Here is a 25,573-nt window from a genome sequence, read left to right as displayed (position 1 = left end):
CTGGCTTCCAGAAGTCACCTCACTGCGAGGAAGTTCCTGCAAGCCCTGGGATACATGGCATCTTGCATCCTTCTAATTCCTCTGGCCAGGCTTCGCATGAGTAAACTTCAGTGGTATCTAAAGAACATTTGGTGCTAGCACTCTTGTCTCTAGAGACCTCTCTCCCTCTGATCCTATGTATAAGGGCAGAGTTTCACTGATGGGCAGAGGCCTGTGCCAAACAAGGGTCTTCCCTTCATCCTCAGCATTACCGGCCAGACGATCACCACCGACTCCTCAGACATTGCTTGGGGTGCTCAGCTAGCAGGCAGGTGCACCCAAGGTCTTTGGGATGCCCAGCACCTTCACTTACACATCAATCAGAAAGAAATGATGGCAGTACAAAAGGCTCTGACATCCTTCAAACACCATTTCAGGCCAGGGGTTCTCTTTATAAAAACAGACAACACCACAGTAATGTGGTATATCAACAAACGGGGGGGGGGGCAATCTTACCCTCTGTGCAGGCTAGCCATGAGCCTCTGGCTGACAGCCGCCTCCATGGGTCTACACCTAATTGCCCAATACCTACCAGGGGTCAACAACACCCTGGCAGACCACCTAAGCAGAAACTTACTGGACCCCACCAATGGCCGCTCCACAGGGAAATTTTTCTGCAAATCACTCAGGAGTGGGGGACTCCAGAGGTGGATCTCTCTGCCTCGCATCTCAACCACCAGCTGCCAAAGTTCTGTACCAGGGAGTATCACCTCCTAACGTGGAAGGTAGATTCCTTGACCTTCCCCTGTACGCTTTCCCTCCTCTGCTCCTTATTCCCAAGGTGCTGATCAAAATAAGGGAGGAGAGACCAAGGGCCATCCTCATTGCTCCAGATTGGCCCAGACATTATTGGTATCCCTTACTGCGCAGCCTGACTTTAGAGCCCCACAAGCAACTTCCCCTGATCTCAGACCTCTTGACCCAGGTGAGGGGGAAGATGCTGCACCCAGACTTGCAGACTCTCAATCTTTCAGCATGGCTTATACCTTAAAAGCTAACAAGGAGTCCCTGTTAAGCAAAAACGGGTCCTAGACATTCTCACAGAGGCCAGAAGGCCCAGCACCAGAAAATCTTACACAGGGAAATGGAAAAGATTCTGCTCCTGGAGCCAGTCCAGAGGGGCCAGTACCTTTCCTCCTTCCATCCCTCTTATTTTGGATTACCTAGCCAAGTTGCAGAAAGGTGGCCTCTCCTTCTCTTCTATTAAAATCCATGCCTCAGCCATTTCAGCCCATTGCGATTCACACCTACCCCTCTTCTCTCATCCTTTGATAAAACAATTCCTCAGAGGGGCTTCCAATATCAGATCTCCCAGAAGGCCTCCCACGCCAGCCTGGGACCTGAATTATGTGCGAGAAAAACTAACCTTACCTTATTTCGAACCTGCTGCTTCAGGAGAATTGAAATGTCTCTCCTGAAAGACTGCTTTCCTACTAGCTATCACCTTAGCCAGAAGGGTTTCAGAACTTCAGGCATTCATGGCTGTTGAGCCCTTCATCATTTCCCATCCAGACAGGGTCTCCCTGAGGACTAACCCCTTCTTTGTGCCCAAGGGTGGTATCTGACTCTCAACCAGGCCATACACCTACCCACCTTCTTTCCCAACCCTAAAAACAAGGGGGAAGGAATTCTGCACTCGCTAGACGTGCACAGGCAACTCAGGTGTTATCTGGACCGTACTAAACCCTTCAGAAAAACAGACCAGCTGCTTGTCAGCTTTGCCTCAGGGGCAGAGGGGAAGCCCATTTCCAAATGGATATTACACTTTATCCATTTCTGCTACAGACTACATGGGAAACCCCCCCTGTCTGTTCATACCCATTCCACTAGGGCAGCCTCTACTTCCACAGCTTTCCTCAGAGGAGTCCCCACCAGGGTCATCTTGGAAGCTGCTACCTCAACCTCTGTACCTACCTTTACAAAGCATTACCACCTACCTATTTTTTCTAAGTCTAGGGCAGGGTTTGCCTCTGCAGTTCTGCAGTGCTTGCTGACCCATGCCTAGGACTCTAACCTATCCTTCCACCCCTCTCCTCATCTTTGGGAATCCTCCCACAGAAAAACACGAAGAACATAGTACAGTTGTGTACACTGACCATAAATATAGATGTTAGTGTATTCACTGTTGCAATCCTGATTTCCCTCCCCCTTATATTCTCTTCCCCTTGGGGGACATAAGCTTCCCATGGTGGCTTTTAGCCACCAGGACCACTTTACCTTATTTCCTTGTGCTTCTGACTGGTTAGGGCAAGAAAAACTGATGTAATGATGTTGGGTGCCTTGCTTTATAGCACTGACAACCTGACATTAGACTACAGGCGACTGCAGCCGACGCAGAAAAACATTGACTCTGGTATTTGGGCCGGCCGAGGGCTACCACAACAGGGATAACCCACAGGTGATGACTGCAACAGTGAATACACTCGAACATCTAAATTTATGGTAAGTGTTACACAACTGTACTTTCTTAATTTGTCTTCAACCTTCCCTCCGTCCTTCCCCCTTACCTTGAGCACTTTGGCCTGGCAGAGGAGGCCTTCCGTTTCTCTCTCTCTGTGACCTCCTCTTCAAGATGTTATTAGCTGTCAATGTGGCTTTCTATCGTATTATGCCGGGAACCTATCTGTCAGGAAAACTCAATCTGAGGGAGAGAGGGGCATTATGGGTAGGGGAGGAGCTCAGTTTCGGCACTGTAGCTTGGATATGGTCGGCTCAGCACCGATGTCAGTGCCAAGCCCACAGGTTGAAGACAAATGAAGAACAACAATTCAGATGGAACATTATGGCGAGTACATCATTTCTTTTTATTCAAAGTATCTGAGTGTATAAAAGTGCTTAAAGTGTGTGCTTATTACTGTGCATGTATTTCAGAGAGTTCACTGTGTGCAAAGTGCAACTATCTCGTGTAATCCAGTCAAAGCATGGTTATTTGAAGAAAAGTTCTTTTGCTGGGTGCCACCATTACAGAGTGCTTTTTGTACTGTAAAGAGTTGCCTAGCAAGGTACCGCCATTATGGGGACATTTCTGTGTATTGCATGTAGTCCTTTGCAAAGTGCAAATACTTTAAAAGATATTGAGTTTGGGCAACAGAAGTTCGATTTATTCGCATTGTACAGTTGCTTCTTATGTTTTCTTGTATTGATAAAAAGTGTTCCTTACAAAAGATCAGAAGAGTATTACAGTGCTCGTGAATTGCTCAGTTGCATCGTAAAGTTCTTGAATGTTTCTTAAAGTGATGACTTTGACAAGTGATGGCGTATGACTGTAGCATTCCTGGCTTAAGTTCCAAGCGACTACTTCAGCATTTTTGCCTTTAAAAATTTCAAAGCAAATGATTTTAGCATTTCTGCCTTTACCAATTCCGCAAGCATAGTGAGTGATGATCAATGACTTTAGCATTTTTGCCTTTACCAATTCCGAAAGTAAATGATTTTAGCAATTTGCATTTACTAGTCACAAAAATCCGAGAAATTATTCCGCAAATCTCCGTAAAGTATCGAAATGTTTGAAGAGCTACTCCACAAAGTTTCGTAAAGCATTGATAAATCTCAAAAGCTGTTTCACAAGGCACATTAAGGCATCAAGAAGTCTCAAAAGCTGTTTCGCAAAGCAGAGTAAAGCATCGAGAAATCTAAAAAGCTATTTCACAGAGTTCAGTAAAGCATCGAGAAATCTCAAAAGCTATTTCGCAAAGTGCAGTAAAGCATCAAGAAGCCAGAGAAATTTATTTCATAAAGTCCAGTTAATTCAAAGTACTACGAGGTTGTTCATTCGCACAGTTCTGATAAGCTTAAACAAAGAAAGTTTAAGTGCAGAACACAAAAGCACTGAACAAATTGTGTTTCTGCCAGTTACTTATGCATGTGTGTATGCGTGTGTATATTCATACGTATTTGCAAGACCCTTCACTGGTATGTGTTAATATGGCAAATGGATTTCGAAATCCTCAACCACTTGTATTCACTCAGAATATTGCAGAGAACTGGAGAATATTTGAACAAGAAAACGACATATTTATACAACCATCTTGCAGATAGGGGAACGTGCCAAGGCATTCATTTGCTGTATCTAGCAGGCTCTGAGGCCTTGGAAAGAGAACTTTCATTTGTATGCCCACTAGCAGTGTATGAAGGTGAAAATGCAGACCACCATATTGTTGTGCAAGCTGAATCAAGGGAAGACCACTGAGTGTTTGAAGCGTAAGTTCAGCTAAATGTGCAACCCCCAGATGAGCATTACATTAGAGAGGCATTTGTTATACACAAGAAATCAGAAACCAGGGGAAACATTTGCAGCTTATATAAGAGAAACAACGCTAAAATGTGTCGGTTGGATGATTGAGATGAACTGATAAAGGACAGACTTGTGTGTGGTATTAATAGTGCTGCAGTGAGTAAGATTTTACTTTGACAGTGATTTGACATTAAGCAAAGCATTAGAGGTTTGTCAGATCCATGAGGTGATGGAAGGACATACTAACATGCTTGCAAGTGACAAAAGTATGGTTTCATTAAGCTCCAGGGCAAATGTAGATAGTATGCAACATGTGGCAAACAGAAATGGGCTTAAGCAAGGGGCAGCCACAGGGTTTTCAAAGAAGGTACGAAGCTTTCCAGAAAGCACCTGAAGAAGTGCAAGCTCCACCACCAGCTCAGTGCAACACAAACGTGAGTCAGCAAAACCCAAGTCTAGTTTTATTGTTAACTGTGGCAGTTGTGGTACAAACCATGAGTCTAAAAGAGAGAAGTGTTTTGCATATGGTCAGGTGAGCCACAAGTGTAAAAATGGAACCATTTCCAAAAGTTTTGCAAATCAAGTAAGCCTCACTCAGTTGTTAAGAAAGGTCACACAAAGAAGCAAGTTGATCTAAGTAGAGACGAAACAGTCAGCTTTCTATGTGGATGTTGTATCAGTACTTGGAGAAAGAGCAGACTACTTCGTTGTTGAGGGAAGGAGAGACTGTATGAATTCAGACAACAAAAGGTTTTGATCGAATAGGACAGATTACAGGCATCTGTGCCGAGCCGAGATCCTATTTGGTAAGTTCCGAAGGTATAGAGTATGAGAGGAATCGCAGACATCATTTTCCTGTACCAGAGTCATCGTCATTGCAATCACAACATTGCATCTGTGGTGCAAACTCTAAGTCAAAGAATGAGTCAGACATTGTTTCCAGACCAGAGTATGTTCAAAAGTCTGATTCTGTTCCAGAAAGTAATTTGAACATTCCACAGGTCAACCATTTTGCAGAGACTGCCCCAGTTACTAAGTCTGATTCCCAGTTTTGTGTCACACGATATGGACTAATTTCTAAGCCTAGTGTGAAATGCACAGCAACATGGACTTCATTGTATATAAATTTGTGTACTTAGTGTTCTGATGCATGCCTTTAGATTATCTGTGATTTCTGCATGCTAAATAATCTCATGACAAATTGCATGATCCATTTCTCCAAGAGAGAGGATGTAGATCAGAGTGTAGTGTGCGCGTGTGCGCTATGTTTTTAAAAAGCATGCAAAGCTGTGCATGCACGTAGAAATTCCAGACGTGCAATCCCTAGTGCCATTTTGTAGAACCAGCCATTGAGTGAGCATGTATGATCGCAGTAGTTGGTTTGTGTACAGGTTATATCTAGTCATAGTCAGTAAGCCTCTACAGTGATGTGTTTGTATAGACTAAAGCTGTTTAAACAGAACCCACAAAGACTCATTTATTTTTGTACCAACACAAAAGTGAAAAGAGGATGAAAGAGCGCTACAGAAGGAATTGTTAAAACTTTGTAAGTCTTGCTCCCAGGAACTAAACATTCTTTGCATTGTGGCTTTGTTTAGGAAGCATCTACCAGGCAGCAGCTTCAGAGTTTGTTGTTAGTAGATATGCCTGTTTAAGGCAGCTGTCTATTCCAGAGCATGTAAAATCAGAAATCTTGGATGTACCTTTGGACAAGTAATTTATTTGGACCCAAGCTTTTTTTAAAAAAAGCTGAAGGATAAGGCTAAGTTTCTTCAGACTGTCAAGGACTTTCTGCAAGTATAGCCCCCAAGGTTTACTAGGAATAACCCTACCAAGCCCTGGACCTTCCTGCCGCACAGACCAGATGGGGGGGGGGGCTAGGAGAGAGACCACACAGAGAGCACACGAGATTGCAAATTGGGCAGGGCATAAGGCCTAGCAGTCCCCAACCCCAAGGGGTCCACCAGTGAGCAGCCATGTCTCAGCAGGGTTCCTCTTTGCCCCCCAAGTCCCACTCCTACCCCCTTCCCCTCTAAAGCTAGGAGGAAGACTATATCTTTTTGATATCCACATAAATGCCACAGTAAAATCAGTTAACAGAAAATTAGGATCCCTCTATAGAGTAAAACCTTATTTTACACCACTAGCTAGGTCCGTTATAGCTAGAACTCATTTCCTCTCAACCCTTCTTTATGCCTCTCCCATTTACACTAACCTGTCTGAAAAGAACCTTCACAAACTAGCTATATCCTATAATAACATTGCCAGGTTCGCTACAAGCTCCCCTTTTAGAACTCATCACTGTCTAAATCTGAAACAACTATGCTGGTTAGAATTTCTGAATCGGATACAATTTCAGCAACTCACAATAACATAGAAGGCCCTTTATCAACCCCATAATTCTCCCATACTCTCTAGCTTCATTATACCATATAGCAATCTCAAAAATGTACGCTCCTCAAACAAAATGCTTTTGAATATTACTAAATCTAAAAACTTAGCAGGTGATTCCTTGTTCTCTAACTCTGTCGGAAAAGTATGGAATCAATTACCACCTGACCTTATATCTCAGACCTCTCTCCCATTTTTTAAAATAAATCTAAAGCTCTACTTCAATAACCACTGGTTATGCTCCTGTTCTAACCCTGACTAACATTTTCTTGACTCTGATCTTTTACCTTTCTCCTATTACAAACCATCTTAAAATACTTCTATATCCTTTTCTCTCACATAGAAATAAATTGTTACTAGTATACTTTAACCTACTTAGTATACTACCCTTCTAAGACTTGTTTCTTGTAAGAGTAGATTATAAAAAAAAAAAAAAAAAACTTTAATTCTATTTTCATTATATTCTTTTAACAATTTGTTTAGCTAACATGTTATGCTAAAATTATTGCTGTATATAACTGCTTTTATGGTATAATTATTGCTGTATAAAACTATTTTTATGTTATTCTCTATTAAATTGTATGTTTTTTCCCTGGAGCTTTTCTCCCCGGGCCTCTACTGAAAATGGACATATTTCCAGTTAGACTAGCCCGGTCAACAAATGTAAAATAAATAAATAAAAAAATAAAAATTTTGTGGAGAAGTCGGTGAATATTACTCTGGGTCAGTAGGACCTTCATATCATAAGGGAATGCAGCAAGCTGCAGTTTACTCATCCTCCAGTTCCAAAAGGATAACTTACAGTTGCTCAGCCTCAAATCTGAATTTTTCAGCAGGGTTCCATAGAACCAGTCTCCTCAGGGGAGAATGGAAAGACACTACTCAAGGCTCTAATTCCCAAGAAAAGAAAAGAAGGAACCTGGAGACCTATTTTAGACTTATCAAAGCTTAACAAATATCTGGTTTTACCCACATTCAAAATAACCCTCCAGAAACTCCTGCTAGTGCTTTCTCCACAGGCCTAGATGGTCACCTTAGAATTAAAAAGATACCCACCTCCCTCCGCATCCTCATATCAAAGCTGCACAAGAGGTACCTCAGTTTCAGGGCAGGTAGGAAACATTTCCAATCCTCTATACTGCCCTTTGGTTTGTGTACTGCTCCCAGGAAATTCACAAAATGTTTGGCTTAATTAGTGGTGTATTGCAAAACAAGGGTGGGCAAATCTACCCTTATTTAGATGACTATCCAATCCAGGCTTCATCCATAGAGGAGCTACAAGCTTTCCTCATTTTGATCATATCCATTTTCACAAACCTGGTTTTCTCCCTAAACCTAAAAGAAGTGCATTCTTACCCCATATCAAAGACTGGTATTCTTAGTGGCCCTGCTAAACACACACAAACTATTACTTTCATAGCTGAAGAAAAATCAGTCTTTCTAACTACGTACTTAAAAAACCTCAGCTAACCTCAGCTAGCAGGAATCTTTGACAGAGAAAAGCTCTAGGATTCTTGGCATCTTGCATTCTGATGATTTTCCCTTGCCATGCCACACATGAAGAAAATACAGTAGTACCTAAAGAATGTATGGTGCTAGCATGGACACACACTAACTTTCAAAAAAGCTTTTCCCATACCTAATAAGAGCTGTCATGGTGGATAAAGGCTTGCCTACAAAACAAGGATGTGTCCTTCTAGTGCCACTTAGGCAGTCAGATTATTACCATAGATTCTTCAGTCCTAGCCTGAGCACTCACTCAGTTGGCCTTCAAGTACAAGGGCAGTGGGACACAGAACTACTCTGAAATCACATCATCCTAAAGGAGGCAAGATGGCATTCAAGTAGTTGTGGAAACCAGGGACTCTTGGTAAGGACAGACAATGCCACAGTTGTGCGGTACATAAATAGGGAGGTATCCATGCCTACCAACTTTGCTGCTTAACCATGCAACTGTGGAAAGTGCCATGAAGTATGGGATTGCACCTCAGCATAATACCTCCAAGGGTAGAACAGCAACCTGACAGTCCACCTAGGCAGCATTAGTTTAGACCCTCATGAAAGGATACTAAAAAAGATCAATTTGAACCAAGATCACAAGTCAGTGGGTTGCGCAGTAGTAGCCAGCCGTTTTTCCCTCTGAACAAAATAGGCTCAAGGACCAAAGACAACCAGGCCTTGAGGATGGATGCCTTCTCCTGCACATACCTCGTATCCCAAGATCATGGAAGATGGTCTGAGGGTGATCTTGATAGCACATTTTTGGCCAAAGCAGCATTGGTTTCCCCTATTGTACAACATGAGGACACGAGAACCATGGTTACTTCCAAAGGAGATGGACCTCTTGACTCAGAACAAGGGAAACACCATACACCCAAACCTGACTACCCTGAAGTTGGCAGCCCAGGTAGTATGATCCTTCTGTCTCCCAAGTCAGTTATTCAGCATGAGCGTGTTACCTATTTTGAAACCAGCAAGAAAGCCCAGCACTAGAAAATCTTGTTTCCTAAATGAACGCGATTTATCTTATGGTGCCAGAACAAGGGCCACCAACCTTTACTTGTAAGTCTACCCTTGCTTCTGACCCAGCTAGTGGAACTTTTCTCCAAAGGACTCTTGGCGCATCTGTCAAACTCCATGCTTCTACTAACTCAGCCTGTCCACCTAAGCAACCCTTTCTGTTTTCCCAATGTGTGATGCAGTTCCTTGAATGCATTAGTCATTTTGGGCCACCTGGCAGCACCCTTGCTTCTACCAAGGACCTCAGTCTTGCTCTGGAGAAGCTCACTGTATCCCCCTTTCCTCCTCTTGAGCTAGTGGTTTCGTCATATATCAAATTTTGAACTTGGAAAGCTCCATTGTTAATGGTTACCACCTCAGCTGTAAGAATCTGAGAACTGCAGGTTCTAATATGTAAAGAACCCTTCCTAAGATTTTATTGTGACAGTTTCCTTGCAGACTAACCCCACTTTTATGTGCAAGGTGGTTGCTGAAGTCTCCTTAAATCAAGACCATTCATTTCCCTGTCTTCTTTCCAAACCCTCAAACCCAGGAGAAAGAATTTTGTACTCCATAGATGTTCACAGGCAGTTCAGATATTATCTGGGCAGATATAAAACTTTGAAAAAGTCAAACCAGCTTTTAGTGGCCTTCATACCTAATAATCTAGGTTCAGCTGTTTAATAAACAGACCATTTCTACATGGCTCTCAACTCCATTGATTTCTCTTATCGGTACTGTAGAAAGGAGGTGGCACTACACATTAGAACCTGTTCAACGAAAGGCATCATCACTGCTGCTTTCTTCTGAGGAGTCCCACTAGAGAAATTTTAAAAGCAGCCACATGGTCTTCATTCCACACCTCTACTAAACACTACAACCCGATTTTATTTTCCAAAGCCTGTTTTACTTCTGCAGTACTGCAACACCTCTCTTCTTCCTCCTAGCTTCAGTCCACCTTCTGCTCATCCCGTCAGCTTTGGGAATCCAGACAGTTAATATAGTACAGTTGTGTATGCTTTTACCGTAAGTGTAGATGGTCAAGTATCTTCACTGTTGCAGTAGTCTTTCCCTCTACTTCAACTAGGAGTTAAGGTGAGCATCTCTTCCATCTTTCTTCTTTTATAGATCCCCTCCCCTTTACTTGCTCACTTCCTTCATGTCCCACTAACCATTCCCTACTGGGGACAGGGAGATCATTTACTGTTCTTGGCTTAGGTCTTAGAGTGTGGTCTCTAGTCTTGAGCGGGGTAAGAAAGACCTGAAAATACCTTAATATCAGAGGGGAGGGCATTCACCAGGCTAGGAGGAGGGGATTAAAGTCTCTGGTATACTGGTTGGCTAAGAGCTTTCATAGCACTATATTCCCAAGGAGTTATTGTAACAGTGAACATCTACATTTATGTTAAGTGTGCACAACTGTACTTTCTAGTAATCTGGCTGGCCAGATGTTCTTCGTGTTTCACTGTTGCAGTCATTACGTTTGGGTAATCCTGCTGACAGTTTGCCCTCAGTCGGCCTGAATTCTAAAGTACTGGGTCCTGCGTCGGCTGCTGTCGCCCCTTCCCTGACGTCAGGTCGTCAGGGGTATAAAAGAAGCAGCCAGCACCATTTTCTTTAGTCTTTCTTGCCACGCGGTGCCCGAAGCAGAAGCAGTTCGCAAGTGCCGGTCGGCCAACTCCTGAGATTTTCGTGTTCGAGTTTCAGATCCAAAGTCTTCAATAAAGCTAAGTACCCCGTTGGGGAAACTTTTTTCTTGCTCCAGACCGATGTCAGAAAAAGTAAATAATTGTATTTCTTGTGGAAAGCAAATACCTCATAAGGATTTTCATTCTTACTGTATTCCTTGCCTAGGCCCTGATCACAAAGTTTCTCGTTGTCGGTTTTGTGCTAGATTTAACCAACGCACTATTAAGCGTCGGTATGATTTTGCTTTAAACTATTTTGGACACCGGTTTAATTATCCAGAAATGTTGTCGGATAGCCATCCAACTACCAGAGTTCACAAAAAACGCAAAGAAAAGGAGAGAGATAGACAACCGAGGCCCAAAACTGACGAAGCTTCTCCTAAGCCAGTCGCCAGTTCTCAGTGAGGCGCTTTCGCAGCCCCTGACGTCCGCTACTTTAGAGTCGCAGGCCACTACCAACTCCCACGTGGAGTCGGCCATGCCGCTGGAAACTCAAGGTATTGGAGCCTCGGATACTATTCCTTCAGATGGGTCCAGAGCCGCTGAGCAGGCACCGGCCTCTGAAGGTGTATTCAGACCTAAACATCTTTACATTAAGCCAACTTCAGCTTCAGAGGCAAAGACTAAAGCACCTACTAAAGCAAAGAAACAAACTTGAGCCACGTGGTCAGGCCTCTATGCCCAAAAAACAGATGCTCAAAATGGCCGAAGACTTGATTACCTTGATCAGGGGTTCCCATCCCCCCCCCTCCTGATAAGAGGCCTAGGCAAGAGACTGACTATCAATCTTCAGATCAAGTTTCCGTTTCTTCTGATTCCTCTTCTGATCAGGAATATTCTCTTCCCCCCCTATGAGGATTCTGATGCTGAAGAATCTATACCTTCAGCTTCTCCTCCAGAGGACTATTCTTTTGGGGAAACATTGCATACCATGAGGGAGCATTTCCACTGCGAGAGCCAAGATTTTTCAGAATCTAAAAAGAAGCTCAGGGATTTCCTTTTACTTCCTCAGCACAGGCCACTAGCCATTCCACCTGTGTTAGACATTGTAGATGTGTTTTCGGAGTCTAGTCTTACCCCTGACTTCTTACCTCCAACTCCTGTTAAGCCTGACAGATATTACAGGGTTCCTGAATCTCATAAATTCCTTTTTAAAAACCCTGCTGCAGACCCAGACACTATTTCTCAGGGTCCCAAAGGAGTTAAGGCTTCCGCTGCAAAAAAACCCTACCCCCACTGATAGAGATTCTAGGGCACTGGAAAGATGGGGAAAAAAGGTTTACACATCTGCTACCTTGGCTATAAGGGCCTTAAACTGTCAGTTTCATATGCTCAGATATCAGCAACATGTCATGGCATTGCTTAAACAGAAAATGTTGTTAAACTCTGAATGTGCAGAAAACAAGGAAATGCAGGATTTATTGCATGCAGCTGAACAAGTTGGAAAGCATACTTTGCAATGTGGTTTTGATTCTTTGGAGGCCTCCTGCAGGGCCGCAGTTATGGGTTCTGTAATTAGGAGGCATGCTTGGTTAAAGGAACAGAATTTGCCTGATCATGTCAAAGTTAAATTATTAGATGCACCTTTACAGCATGATACTTTATTTGGTGTTAAGGCAGAAGAGGTGTTAAAGAAAATTGAGGACAAAGCTAAATCTATGCAAACGGTCAAAGATTTTTTACAAGTACAGCCACCTAGGTTTAGTAGACACTGGCCAACAAAGAATTGGTCCTTTCCTGTGTCAGACAGACATCGAAGGGGCAGATCCAGACACCCTAGAGGCAGATCTCAGGCGCAAGGTTCATACAAGACAAAGCAATGGGGTGCTTCTACCTCCAAAGTTGGAGAAGACAAATCACAACCATACAGGAAACAGGCCCAATGACTTCCCCCTGCCTGCACCAAGCACTTATCTCCTGGCAGCACCCTTAGGGGGAAAATTAGCACTTTTTTCTCAAAATTGGCACATTATAACCAGGACAAGTGGGTTCTAAATATCGTGTCACAAGGCTACAAGTTCCATTTCCATACCCTGCCAAAGACAAACGGCTGGCCAGATCTGCCAAAAAAAAAATCAATGGGCAGAGGCACAAAAACAAGTCTCATCCCTCATGGACATGGGGGCCATTCAGCAAGTACCAGAGCAAGAGCAGGGACAAGGATTTTACTCAAGACTGCTCTTGATACCCAGAAAGGACAAGGCCTGGATGCCAATACTGTACCTATCTATCCTGAACGCATTCCTGGATATACCAAAATTCAAGATGTTGACTTTGCAGCAGCAGCTGCCCATGCTGGGCAAGAACGCTTGGCTTGTGACTGTAGACCTAAAAGAGGCATGCCTGCATGTCCCAGTCAGACAAATATGCAGAAGATACCTCAGATTCAAGGCTGGCTCAATGCATTACCAATTCTCTAAACTGCCCTTTGGCTTATCTACTGCGCCCAGGGTCTTTACAAAGTGCCTGGCACCAGTAATTGCATTCTGCAGACAAAGAGGAATACAAATATATCCTTACTTGGACGACTGTCTAATTCAAGCAGAGAACAAGGACATTCTTCTACAGCATCTGGCATTTGTGAAAAGACTTCTAACATGCCTAGGGTACATAGTCAACGAAAAGAAATCAAAACTAGTACCCTCTCAAGAGTTAATATTCGTGGGTGCAAGCTTAAATACAACTGCCCAGATGTCTTATCTCACGCCAGACAAACAAAGGCAACTGACTACCTATTTCAAAATGTTGGCAACAAAAAGGCCCTGTTATCTGCAAGAAAAATTCTGCAGGCTTTGGGCTTCATGGCATCCTGCATCCTACTAATTCCATATGCAAGACTGCATATTGAGGAAACTTCAATGGTACCTAAAAAGTGTAAAGTAAAACATTGCCACAGCCTGGAAACTGTGATTACTCTCATTCCCTGCCTGCAACAGGAGTTTCAATGGTGGCCAAAGGCTTGTCACCAAAACAAGGGACAGCCATTCACATTACCCCCAGCCAGGCAGACATTAACAATGGATGCATCAGATTATGCCTGGGGGGCCCACATGGCAGGAAGATGCATTCAGGACACATGGACCTCAAACCAAATGCATCTACATATCAATCAAAAAGAGATGCTAGCTGTTCAGAATGCCCTGAAAGCCTTGAAGGACCTACTTCATCCAGGACAACTACTGATAGACAGACAACACCACAGTCATGTGGTATATAAACAAGCAGGGGGGCACACATTCTTACCCCCTTTGCAGACTAGCCATGACTTTGTGGGATGCAGCATTGACTTACCAAGTACATCTGCAGGCACAATTCCTGCCAGGAAGGAAAAATACTCTGGCAGACGAACTAAGCAGAAACCTCATGGATCCCCACGAGTGGCAGCTAGATCCACAAGTCTTCAGCATGATAGCAAAGAAATGGGGATGCCCGGACATAGATCTATTTGCCTCCCCTCACAACTACCAACTAAAAAGATTCTGCACAAGGATTTATCACAGACAAGCATGGAAAGTGGACACCTTATCTTTCAGCTGGAAAAACCTATCAGTATATGCCTTTCCCCCACTGCTTCTCTTCCCCAAGGTATTCCTAAAGGTCAGACAGGAGAAGCCAAAGATGATTCTGATTGTCCCAGACTGGCCCCGCCAGTACTGGTATCCAATACTAAGGAACTTGTCTCAATGCCCAGCTTGGACCTTACCTCAAATACCTCATCTACTGTCCCAGCAAAACAATCAGATCCTGCACAGCCAACTCAGGACTTTAAACCTGGCAGCATGGCGGATAATGTAGTCATACAAAACACACCTCTCAGTAAAGATGTGATGGATGTCATTTTGGAATCCAGAAGGCCTAGTACTAGAAAATCTTATGTTGAAAAATGGAAGAGATTGTGCTTGGAACCAGGCACAAGGAACTGATCCAGCTGTGCCAAATATTCCTCAGATTTTGCAATACTTAACTGAGATGCTGGACAAAGGCCTATCTTTTTCATCAATTAAAATTCATGCCTCTGCATTTCGGCTCATTACAGTGCAGAGCCACCAATCTTTTCTCATCCCTTATTAAAGCAGTACCTCAGAGGAGCCAAAAATTTAAGGTCTCCAAGGAGATCATCAATGCCTGCATGGGACCTCAACTATGTCTTGGAAAAACTCACCCTGCCTCCTTTTGAGCCAGCTGCTACTGCTGATATAAAGTTTTTATCTTGGAAAACAGCTCTGCTCCTAGCAATAACTTCTGCAAGACGAGTTTCAGAGCTACAGGCACTCATGGCTGTGGAACGTTTTATCATTTTTTATCCAGACAGGGTCTCTCTGAGGACAAACCCAACATGTATGCCTAAGGTGGTGTCCAGTGTGGCTCTTAACCAAACATTTCACCTGCCAACTTTTTATCCAAATCCACAGAACAAGGGGGAGAGAATTCTGCATTCTTTGGACGTACACAGACAGCTTAGATTCTACTTGGACAGAACCAAATTTTTCAGAAAGACAGAGCAATTACTAGTGACATATGCTGCAGAATCACAAGGAAAGGCCATCTCAAAGCAGACTCTTTCAAAGTGGATAGGCCACTGCATTCGTTTCTGCTATGTACACCATGGCAAGACGGTGCCTAAGGGCATTAGGCCACATTCAACCAGAGCTGCAGCCACTTCAGTAGCCTTTCTCAGGGGAGTACCTACCAAGGACATTTTAGAGGCTGCTACTTGGAATTCAGTGCACACCTTTACAAAGCACTATCATCTGCCATCCTACTCTAAATTCAGGGCAGGCTTTGCCACTGCAGTTCTGCAGGGCCTCATAGCCGCTCCTAATGCTGTTTAGCTCCAGCCTCCCAACCACAGCTTTGGGACTCTACCCAAATGTAATGACTGCAGCAGTGAAACACAAAGAACATAGTACAGTTGTGTACACTTACCATAAATGTAGATGTTCGAGTGTATTCACTGTTGCAGTCCAGGTTACCCACCCACCATCCCCCTTTTCTTCTGATGGAACCTATCTTTCCTTCTCTGATTTATACAACCTATGTCGTGTATTTGCTTGTAGATGAAGGTAAAGTTTATATTGGTGCATGTAATTTTATTTATATATATATATATATATATATATATATATATATATATATATATATACATATAAATATAAATTCTGGCAACCCTTTTAGGAGGGGGCACGTGACATCTGGGGCAAGAAAAACTAAAGAAAATGGAGTCTGCTGCTTCTTTTATACCCCTGACGACCTGACGTCAGGGAAGGGGCGACAGCAGCCGACGCAGGACCTAGGACTTTAGAATTCAGGCCGACCTGAGGGCAACCTGCCATCCGGATTACCCAAATGTAATGACTGCAACAGTGAATACACTCGAACATCTACATTTATGGTAAGTGTACACAGCTGTACTATTATTCCCCTAACTAATGAATATTGCAGCAGTGACTATAGTCAAGCAGGTAATGTTAAAATCTATTCTCAGAAAATTTAGTTTTTTTCCCCATCTACTCCATTAACCTTGCCGGTGCTCCTGGCACATTTCCTTTGCAAGATTTTTTGACTACCTGAGAATTTTGAGTCTTGCATTTTTAGCTATGTGCACTTGTCTGTCTTGTTAGAGTTGTATAAACTACTTGGCAACAGGAATTTCGCTGTTTGTAAGTTAGCTAAGCATCATCAGTAGAGAAGCTTCCATTTGAACCTTTGGCTCCAGTGACCCGAAATTCATATCCTAGAAGTCACAGTTTTAGATCGGCATACATTCTATGTGCCTGATTTCAGTGCTGCAGGATCTAGTTTATAAAGAACAGTATATGATCTTTCACAAAAAAAAAAAAACTTGGTATCTCTTGGGAGCAGTCCTTAATTTCTCTGTGAAGTATAGACAGAGGGATATCTGAATTAGTCTGTTCACATTATGATCTTGGTATTTTTTTCTGAGTATGTTAAGGGGGGGGGGGGCATTTCCTACATTCTGTAGATGTCGATGTCTGGTTGCTGTTCTGCCTAAAAGGATTCATGGTGTTAGGAAGTCTGGTCAGTTGTTGGTTTCCTTTACCCCAGAACATGAAGGCAGTGCTATCTGTGAGCAAACTTCAAGTACATCTTGCTTATCTCATTGTGCTTTGACAGCATTAAGTTGCTTTCCCTTCCCTAATTTAGTCTCTTCATTGTTACACAGGGAATCGCTGTATATAGTGCCTTAATACTACCTTCATGGGTGAATATTGGTCTTTGGCAATTTGGTTGTAATTTTATAAAGTTCTGCTAGCATCATAGCCTGGGTGTCTCCTCAGAAGACCCTTCCTATCAGTATCCCATTGTACTTGTCCTCCACTTTCCTAGATAGTCCTACAGCACGGGTTTCTTTGCACTTGCAAAACTACTGCAGGAAGCCTCTAACATATTGTAGATATGCGAGTGCTCACTTTATCATTTTATCAGCAATGGTTATTTGCAGCATGCTAGTGTAACTCATTTGCTTCCTTACTTCCTGAAATGTGAATTACGCCTTCTTAATGTAAACAACAAATACCCTTTTAGAGTACTAATCTTAAAACTCCATCCCTAACCCTAATACTAAAACTCTATCCCTAACCCTAATACTAAAACTCTGTTCCTGACCCTAATGTTAAACCCTGTGATTAACCGTAAAAATCCAACCCAAATATATTTACCTCAAAACACAGTACAGTGAATCACTTGACTACAACAAGCATACCTCCCATTTTTGCTTCAGAAGCAGCACACTTTGCCTTGGCATAACTTTCATTTTAAAGTGAGTGTACACATCCCCTGCCTGCATGCTGTAAGTAAGCATGGACAGTTGATGTTTGAAAACGCCCTTTGCAGTGGGTGCCTTCCCCCAGTTCCCTTTTATGTAGAACATGTTATCTGCTGCAGACTTCTAGTTGTTTGCTTGTTAAGTAGAATTCCAAGACTGTTTAATGGTTTTATAAAATGTTTCCTTTTCAGGTAGTATTTTTGTGGGGAGCAGCCATAGGGGCATGCTGTCCCCATTCATGGGCCTTGGTGAAATTTTCTGAAGAACCATTTAAAAGATTAGAGAAAGGAAATGAGTAAACTCTGCAGAGGACACTGGCAAAGATCAGCTGATACGCTGAATGTCTGAAATGTGTAGGGCATGCATCTGAAATCTCTCCAGAACAGACATGTCCTACAATCACCTGTGTTTGACATTTGACAAGTACTGCATTATGGATGTCCATTCTTCTTTTGGGAGGCATGTTTCATTTCATTTTGTCAAGAATTCCCAGCTTAGGATTTTCAATGTACTTTTTCTTTATTGTTTTGACACAATTGTCACTTACCTTTTGCAGCGTAGCATGCTGTGCTTACTTTGCCATAATGCATGATGTTTTTTATATTTCGCTGTTACAATACTGACTCTCGGGATTCCTGCATCCAGAAGCCTGACAGCTAACATGAATAACATTGCTTTTACTTCCTCCTTCAGGCCTGGCAGCTTCCTCCACTGTTAGGGATGACAGCAAGTGCCATTTTCTGGTCTTCCTTGATACAGTTCAATGACTATCTTAAGCAAGCTGGTTGCGTCCATTCTATTGGGTTCAGCCTGAAGTCAGAGTTTACAGATAGGTGCCACATTGGGTAACCTTTTTATTTTATTAATACTGCTTTTAAAGTGTAATATTTTGTAGCTGTCCAGTACAACAGTTTATTAATAACTGTATCCGGTGCAGAAAACAAATTCCACTCACACTTTCACAGTCTGTTATTTCTGCCTGAATCTTGGTGCACAGCATGCCAAATCATCTTTAGTGTGCTTACTTTAATCGTCATATGCTGGAATTCATAGAAAGGTACCTTTCCCAGAAATCCTGTTGTTGGTCTGTGCCCATTATGTCATCTAGCTGTTCCACTCTGAATCTGTTATCAAAAAATGGAAAGAGAAACACCCAAAGGAAAAGTTTATTTAAGAGACCACCACCACCACCACCACCTCAGAGTCCGAGAGCCTTCCCTCCATGATGCACAAACCATTAATAGTCGTTCATCCCCTTCCCCTTGTGAGCTGTTCTGTAGCATGGGATACTTTTCTAACACTGGCCATCTAGTTTGCAGTCAGGGCTCCATCATTCTTCACCATGGAGCTGACACTGTTTACACATTTCTGCTTTTTGTATGGTGTTATTACTGCTTGGGATCTGTCACAATTGTATACTTACTGCAGAGAGACTGTTTGGGCAAGATTAATGGCACTGTGGTGGTTGTCTTTCTCCTCTTCACTGTTTTTTTTGCATATTTGTTTTCCTGTACTTTTGTTTGTCTTTTTCCTCTTTCAGATAGTACCTAATTTGGAGAGGGTGGTGGCAAGAACAGGAAAACACAGGGATGTGAACATACCTTAATTCTAGTGTGGGGATACTGTAGTGTGCCGAAGAGGACATGTCTTTGTGAATACTGATGTTGAGCACGTTTAAACAGCTATGTAGGAAAGTTCAGGAGTGATGGTTTGGGAACATAACCACTTTAGACCACCTTTGCCAAAGAAAACAGATGAGCCACAACTTTTTTTTTTTGTCTCCCCTACATCATCATGTGTTACCTTATCCTATGTCCATCAGTGGGGTCTACCTGACTCCTCATAGTATCCCCTGGAATTTGTCCATATGGCTAGAGGAACTTAAGGGCATCCTGGTGGGTCTGGTAGTCATACTATTCACTGGGGTGGATTTTTCTTTTTATTTCCCAACCCCACACCAGAGGGTGGACTTACAGTAGAGGCATGCTGCTGTATAGCTCCACCTCTGCAGCAGCTCAAAGTGCCAACCCTAATTCCTCCTTAGACTACTTCCTGTCTCACGCCGGGGGGCATTCTGAGGAAAAGCATTTTCCCCCCTGGAAGGGGAAACTCATCCCTTCTTGCTGCTCTGTCACCTGAGCCCGTTAGTCAAATCTGAATCAGCATGTCTGTAGTGAGGGCTTTATCACTACATTCCACTGAAGTGGAGATGAGACAAGGACTTTTGTTTCAGTGGCTTGTATTTTTTTCGTTTGTCAGTAGCTTGTATTTCTTATTGGCTTTTGTGTTTTGTGTCTTGATTTCTGCATTTCTTGTACTTCAGCCTATATTAACGTGACACTTGATTTTGCAGTTCTGATGACACATAGTACTTGTTTGCTCATTTTTGATACCCCCTTTATTCTCTTCAGGAGCATAGATGAGCCAGATCCTGTCCTACCAAGCAGTGGATGTTAGGTAATCTAAACCGGACAGGATGCATGTCCATACAGTCACAAACTGCATGTTTACCTATTGACAGTTTTGAGAATCACCAGTTCACTTAATTTGTCTTTAAGATGTGGGAGGAAACCAGAGCACCCACCAAAACCCCACATGGATATAGAGAGACATGCAGACTCCACACAGACAATCTAGACAAAAAACAGAACTGGAGAACCAAAATCTCTAACCACTGCATCACTGTGCTTCCCACCAACTAAAGTAACATATTCAGGAGAACTTCATAGGCTGTATTACTCTGGCTCAGTATACTCTATATTTCCCATTAGTGCAGTGTTACGCACACCTCTCAACCCGTTAACCACAAGAAATCTGGACAAAGCCAAAAGTAATGGGGAGGATAGAAACCAAAACATAGAGATATATTCTAAATGTTACTCTTATAAACTTAAAAAGTTGTTAGAATAAAAGGTAGTGTGTTAGGATGAACATTTTGAAGGATATGAAGTCTGAAATTCAAGTGATGGTTATTATGCAATTACTTCAGTCTTCAAAGATTTGCCAGAAAACCACTAATTCTATGAGGAACAGACCAAAGTATGAGGCAAAAATCTATACATTCTGTGAAAATGTGGATAGTTGAGAGGTATGGTGTTACGTTTGGTGTATGGTCTTCACTCCTAAAGTCAATTATTTCCTGTTATTTTCTCCATAACAGTTGTAAAACACTGCTATGATACTGAAGTTAGTATCTTGAGAACAGAGTAGAATGGATGGTCATAACAGAGGAGTATGAGTTATAGTAGGAAGTAAATTATAGACTCATACGGATTCTAAAATAATTATTTTGCACAGCAGTTAAAGTTATGAATTTCGCCAGCAATTAATTTTGAGCTGCAGTTCAGGCAGTTTTGTACTGTCAATTCGTTAGTGCTTTTTATATCTTCCTTACATTTTCTTAAGCAGTGAAGTGATTGTGCCATACTACACAGTGCCAGGGCAAGTATAGTGACACGGCGCTTAGCATTGCTGCTTCACAGCATTTAGTTTCTCCATTTGATTTTGTGCTGAAGTGCAGTAGTTTTCATGTCTGCATGTTACCTTGGGTTTCTGTTGTGGTCTCCACTTTCCTCCCTCATGCCAAAGACACTGTCAGGTTGATTGATGATGCTGAGTTGCTCCATGTGTGTGTATGTGTTTCCTCTCCCTCTGATAAATTAGCATCTTATTCAAGACAGGCTTCTGCCTTTAACCCAGTGTTTGCTAGGGTAGGGTGTGGCTCCCGTCATTCCTGAGCTAAGTGAAAGTGTTTGTTGAAATTGGATACATGTCTGGAACAGGGAGTTTGGCTACAATGTGTTTAAAATGTTATGTTGTAATTGCATTTTGTCATAGTTTTCTTGGTTCTGCAACTCATTTGTTGTACTTGGGATGTTACACACTCCACTTGATGGCTTAGATGTGATGCATTTGCTGTTGTCTTTATAGGGTGTTCTGTTGTATGTTCTGGTATTTGCAAAATGATGATGTTGTGATTGTCTTGTCAGCAGCCCTGTCCATGATCAAATATGTTATGAGTACTGAAGGCTAGAATCATTTTTTCCCACCAATGGAAACTGGAATATTGTTTTATCAGATTTCTAAATTACTGATTTGTCTGTGTTAATTTAATAAGGTAAGTACACTCAGAAGTAGCATTTTGCTGAAGCAGTGTGGAAGTACTGTACAGTTATAGTTCTTTGAGTGATGTAGAGTGTAGGAAAAGACTGAATTACTGTGACCTAAGGTTGTAGGAAGAAATAAGCTCCAGGTTCATAATATTACTTGTTTGTTCTTTACATTTGATATCAAAAGTCTGATAAGACGTACAGAATACATACAAGCCACTCTTTCCTTGGATTCATTTAAACACCTGCTGAATGTTTGAGACAACCATGAAGAAAAATGCCATGTTGTGCTTGATTTTAGTGTTTAAGGGCATTACAGAAACAGTTATCTGCAGCAGAAAGGAAGTATTTTAAAAGATTATGGTGTCTTGTATCATTAGCCAGTTACCATCATTTATGTACTAGTGACTAAGGTTTGCAGTTTATTTAATCCACTTTTTGAGTTACGTACAGTACACCACAGTTCATATTGGGCTAGGAGTCATTAAAAGTCTTGCATCCCCTGAAAGAAGGGAGGGATTAGTTTGTCAAATTAAATGTGTAGAGGGTGCAGTACCTTACCTTTATAGGAAAAGAGATGGGTTTCAGTCTTCTTTCCTTTCGTGTATGTAGAACTGATGTTTATTTTTATCTAATTCTTCAGGTCCCCTGCCAAAAACATATGATGACTTCTGGCGAATGGTGTGGGAACAAATGGTTTTAATAATTGTTATGACAACAAGGTAATTATTTGAAAGATTATTTAGTGGTATTGATTAGTTAGCTGATGAATTATCAATAAAATTGTTCTTTTATTTCTTTTTCAGAGTCATAGAAAGGGGGCGACTGAAGTGTGGACAGTACTGGCCCCTTGAAGTTGGAAAAACAGAAGATTTTGAACATTTTATAGTTAGGAATATACATATTGACCTCTTTCAAGATTTCAAGCTCACTCATTTAGAACTTTACAACAAAGAGGTAATGTATTTGAGTCATGATTTTAGTGTGCTGCTAAACATTAGATGACATATTTGCTTTGCTAAGTAACCCAAATCTGTTTTTCAACAGAGCTAGAGAGAAAATGGGTTATTAAAGTAATCATGAATGTTCAAAGAAACATTAAGCATATGCTGTATAAAGGGATAAAAATAGTAAAGGATTTATAAGTGGTTGAATAAAATACAAGGCAAAAAACGGAGGTTGACAGGGTAGTAATTATCCAGCATAGCTTACCAGCTCCATGGGTGTACTGACTGCAACCCAGGTGACTCAGATTCATTTAGCAGCTTAGCCACCTTTTGGTGGTGGCATGAGAAGGGGAGGCAACAATGCTTAGCTTACTCATCTCACAAGTTGGAGAACTGAAGAGTGTGTGTCCAAACATGATCTCTGTGCTTGAACCTTTGGTGAAGACTGTGAATCACACAGGCAGTGGTGTCTGCAAGGGGTGCAGGCCTTTAATGTCGCATATAGATGTTGTCCCATTGCACACCTAATCCCTTGGACAGTGTGGCCATGCACATTGAGATGGTCGGGTTAACATAAATCCTAATCTCTTATTATGTTAATGACCCTTCATTTCCCATTTCACCTGACTGGCACCTCAGCAACAAATGGGACATAGGATTTCATAGGTTTATAGGTTCATAGATTAGTTCTAGGCTAATTGCCCTTGCACGCCATTTTAAGCCTAGCCAGTTATCCCTTGTGAGACTCAAACTCTGTACCTTGTGTTTGTAAGGCAAACACCTTAACCATTAGGCCACCCTCCCAACCTAGGAATGAATTGGTTTATTGTGTAACCAGCAGGGATGGGCTGTTGATGGTCAGAAAAGGAACCAGGCCAAAAAAAATGTAGTATAAATTAAAGCAAATGTAAACTTCAAGTTTCTAGCAAGTCAACACGAGAAGGGTTTCACAGAAGGAGTATTTGCTATTCTAGCTTCATACAGTTCTGTAAATGGGTTACGGTTGAGATAAAAGCATATTGGATTTAATCCAACTAGACTTTAGCAAGATATCTGACATTCTGCTACTTTCCCACTACTACTCTGTGAGTGGAACCTGTCAAAGCTTTAGCTGTATAAAACAAACCATTCAAAACTTCAGGCAGACCCACATTAAAAGAAATGTTTGCAGGCAGCCAAGCCCCAATCTGATGTTGTCATTTTCATTCATTCCTGATGGGTTCGGATCCAAGACTCTAATCTGACCAGGCCGTTTCTTCCATCTGATCCTAGAACTCTCGAACTCCTCCCTTTACCCACAAAGCCCCACCAACCTAATGTACCTCAAATTGTGTTTGCCGCCATTGGGTATCAGATGCGGATTCTAGCTCTTGAGCAATTTTGGTATAATCTTCAGATTTTTCCTTCTAATTGGTGTTTGTGAGTTACTGAAATTGTTGGTATTTTGCCTTTCTTCTTCCTGCATCCCACAGTTTACTGTTTTTAGCATCCTTTCTTCCCTTTTTAGTGCTAATTTACTGTTTTCAGTACTTCTTTAATTACAATTGCAGGTATTTAGTACTTCCAAGTACTTTGTCTACCATTGTTGGTAGTTTTTCCTTTCTATCCTTTTCTCTTTATATAAAAAAAAATGTTTGTTGATACAAATAAGTGTAATTCTATCCCTACTCAGCCTTTTAGTTAAGAACTTGTTATATCTGCCTTTTTTGCTTATAAGATGTTGGAGAAACCCTTTGTGTTTAAAAAGTATGTTTCCTGTGGGCATAAGATCCCAAATTCTGATGCCCACAGGGAATGTTTATTGTTTGGGTCCAGCCCACCGTGGTTTAGACTGTGATATTCGTTAGGGCCTTGATTTGACCAAAAGAACATGTTAATTCTGCAGGGTCTCTTACCCTCGAAATCTTCTTTCTCTGTGGCTGCAGCTCAAACCCCTTCAAAGAAGTCAGAAAAGGCAAAAGTTGATTCTCAAACTAAGGACATTGAGTCCCGGAAAAGGTCTCCTAATCATCCCTCGACTTCTGTTTGATGGATCCGATTTTCCTCCATTGAGGAAACTGGTCTCAGATCCGACAGCTTGAAGTTCAAGATCTCCATGGATCCTTACCTCTCAGCTTCCATCAGATCCTGCTTTATCCAGGCTCCGCTCTCCATTCCTAGAAGAGTCACCTCAAAGGCATTGTAGGCCTCTTTCCACTACCTCCTCTCTTCGTTCCTCCAGGAGCCTTTTAGAAGCAAATTTGGGCAGGATGATGAGGAAGTTCCTCAGAGTACAGATGCAGATGGGGGTTCTACTGGCTCCAACCTCTTCTGAGCCTGAGAGCCGAGAAATGTCCACTTCCACATTGGTATCCCCTTCCCTGATCCATCCCGGGTTGGGAGGGTGGCCTAATGGTTAAGTTTTTGCCTTACAAACACAAGAAGCAGGGTTTGAGTCTCACAAGGGATAATTGGCTAGGCTTAAAATGGCTCACAATGGTAGTTAGCTTAGTACTAATCTATGAACCTGTGAACCTTCTGTTTCAGAGCAGTTGGATCCAAGATCCCTGGGGGTGTCTACTTCACATCTGAAGAATGTTCTTAGACTCCAGTGGTTCCCCTGAGCTGAATGGCACAGAGTGTTTCAGAGCCAAAGCATCGGTGCCAGATCTGTGGGCTTGGAGTGGACTCCGAAGCATTTGGGGCTGTCTCTTTCCCTTGGAGCCTTAGCGCTGGATAACTCCAGTCTGACTCCTTCCTCGGGTGGCATACTGATGGGGTTGCAGGAGCTGACTATCCGAAAGATTTCAGCCTCTGATTCCTCGACTTCTGTTTCTCCTAGGTGTTCCACTTTCGAGGTTGTGGTGAGGGTTTTCTATATGAGTTGAGGCAGATATCCC

The 25,573-nt window shown here is 42.3% G+C and overlaps 1 protein-coding gene across 1 annotated transcript in view; it reads left to right on the top strand.

The window, feature by feature from the left end:
* LOC122791399 (tyrosine-protein phosphatase non-receptor type 9-like) overlaps positions 1-22,767 on the top strand; it is a 594,700-nt gene extending 571,933 nt beyond the window's left edge. Inside the window, exons 9-10 of the mRNA XM_044059141.1 lie at positions 22,391-22,469; positions 22,554-22,767. Coding sequence (XP_043915076.1) covers positions 22,391-22,469; positions 22,554-22,752 — 278 coding nt within the window. The 3' untranslated portion in view covers positions 22,753-22,767. The remainder of the gene's footprint in view (positions 1-22,390; positions 22,470-22,553) is intronic.
* Positions 22,768-25,573: the final 2,806 nt, after the last annotated feature.

This window comes from Protopterus annectens, chromosome 17.part0, assembly GCF_019279795.1.
Source record: "Protopterus annectens isolate FY-2018-M chromosome 17.part0, PAN1.0, whole genome shotgun sequence".
NCBI classification, from domain to species: Eukaryota; Metazoa; Chordata; order Ceratodontiformes; family Protopteridae; genus Protopterus; species Protopterus annectens.
Note: the sequence above shows the minus strand (reverse complement) of the source record. Positions and strands in the feature narration are given on the sequence as shown.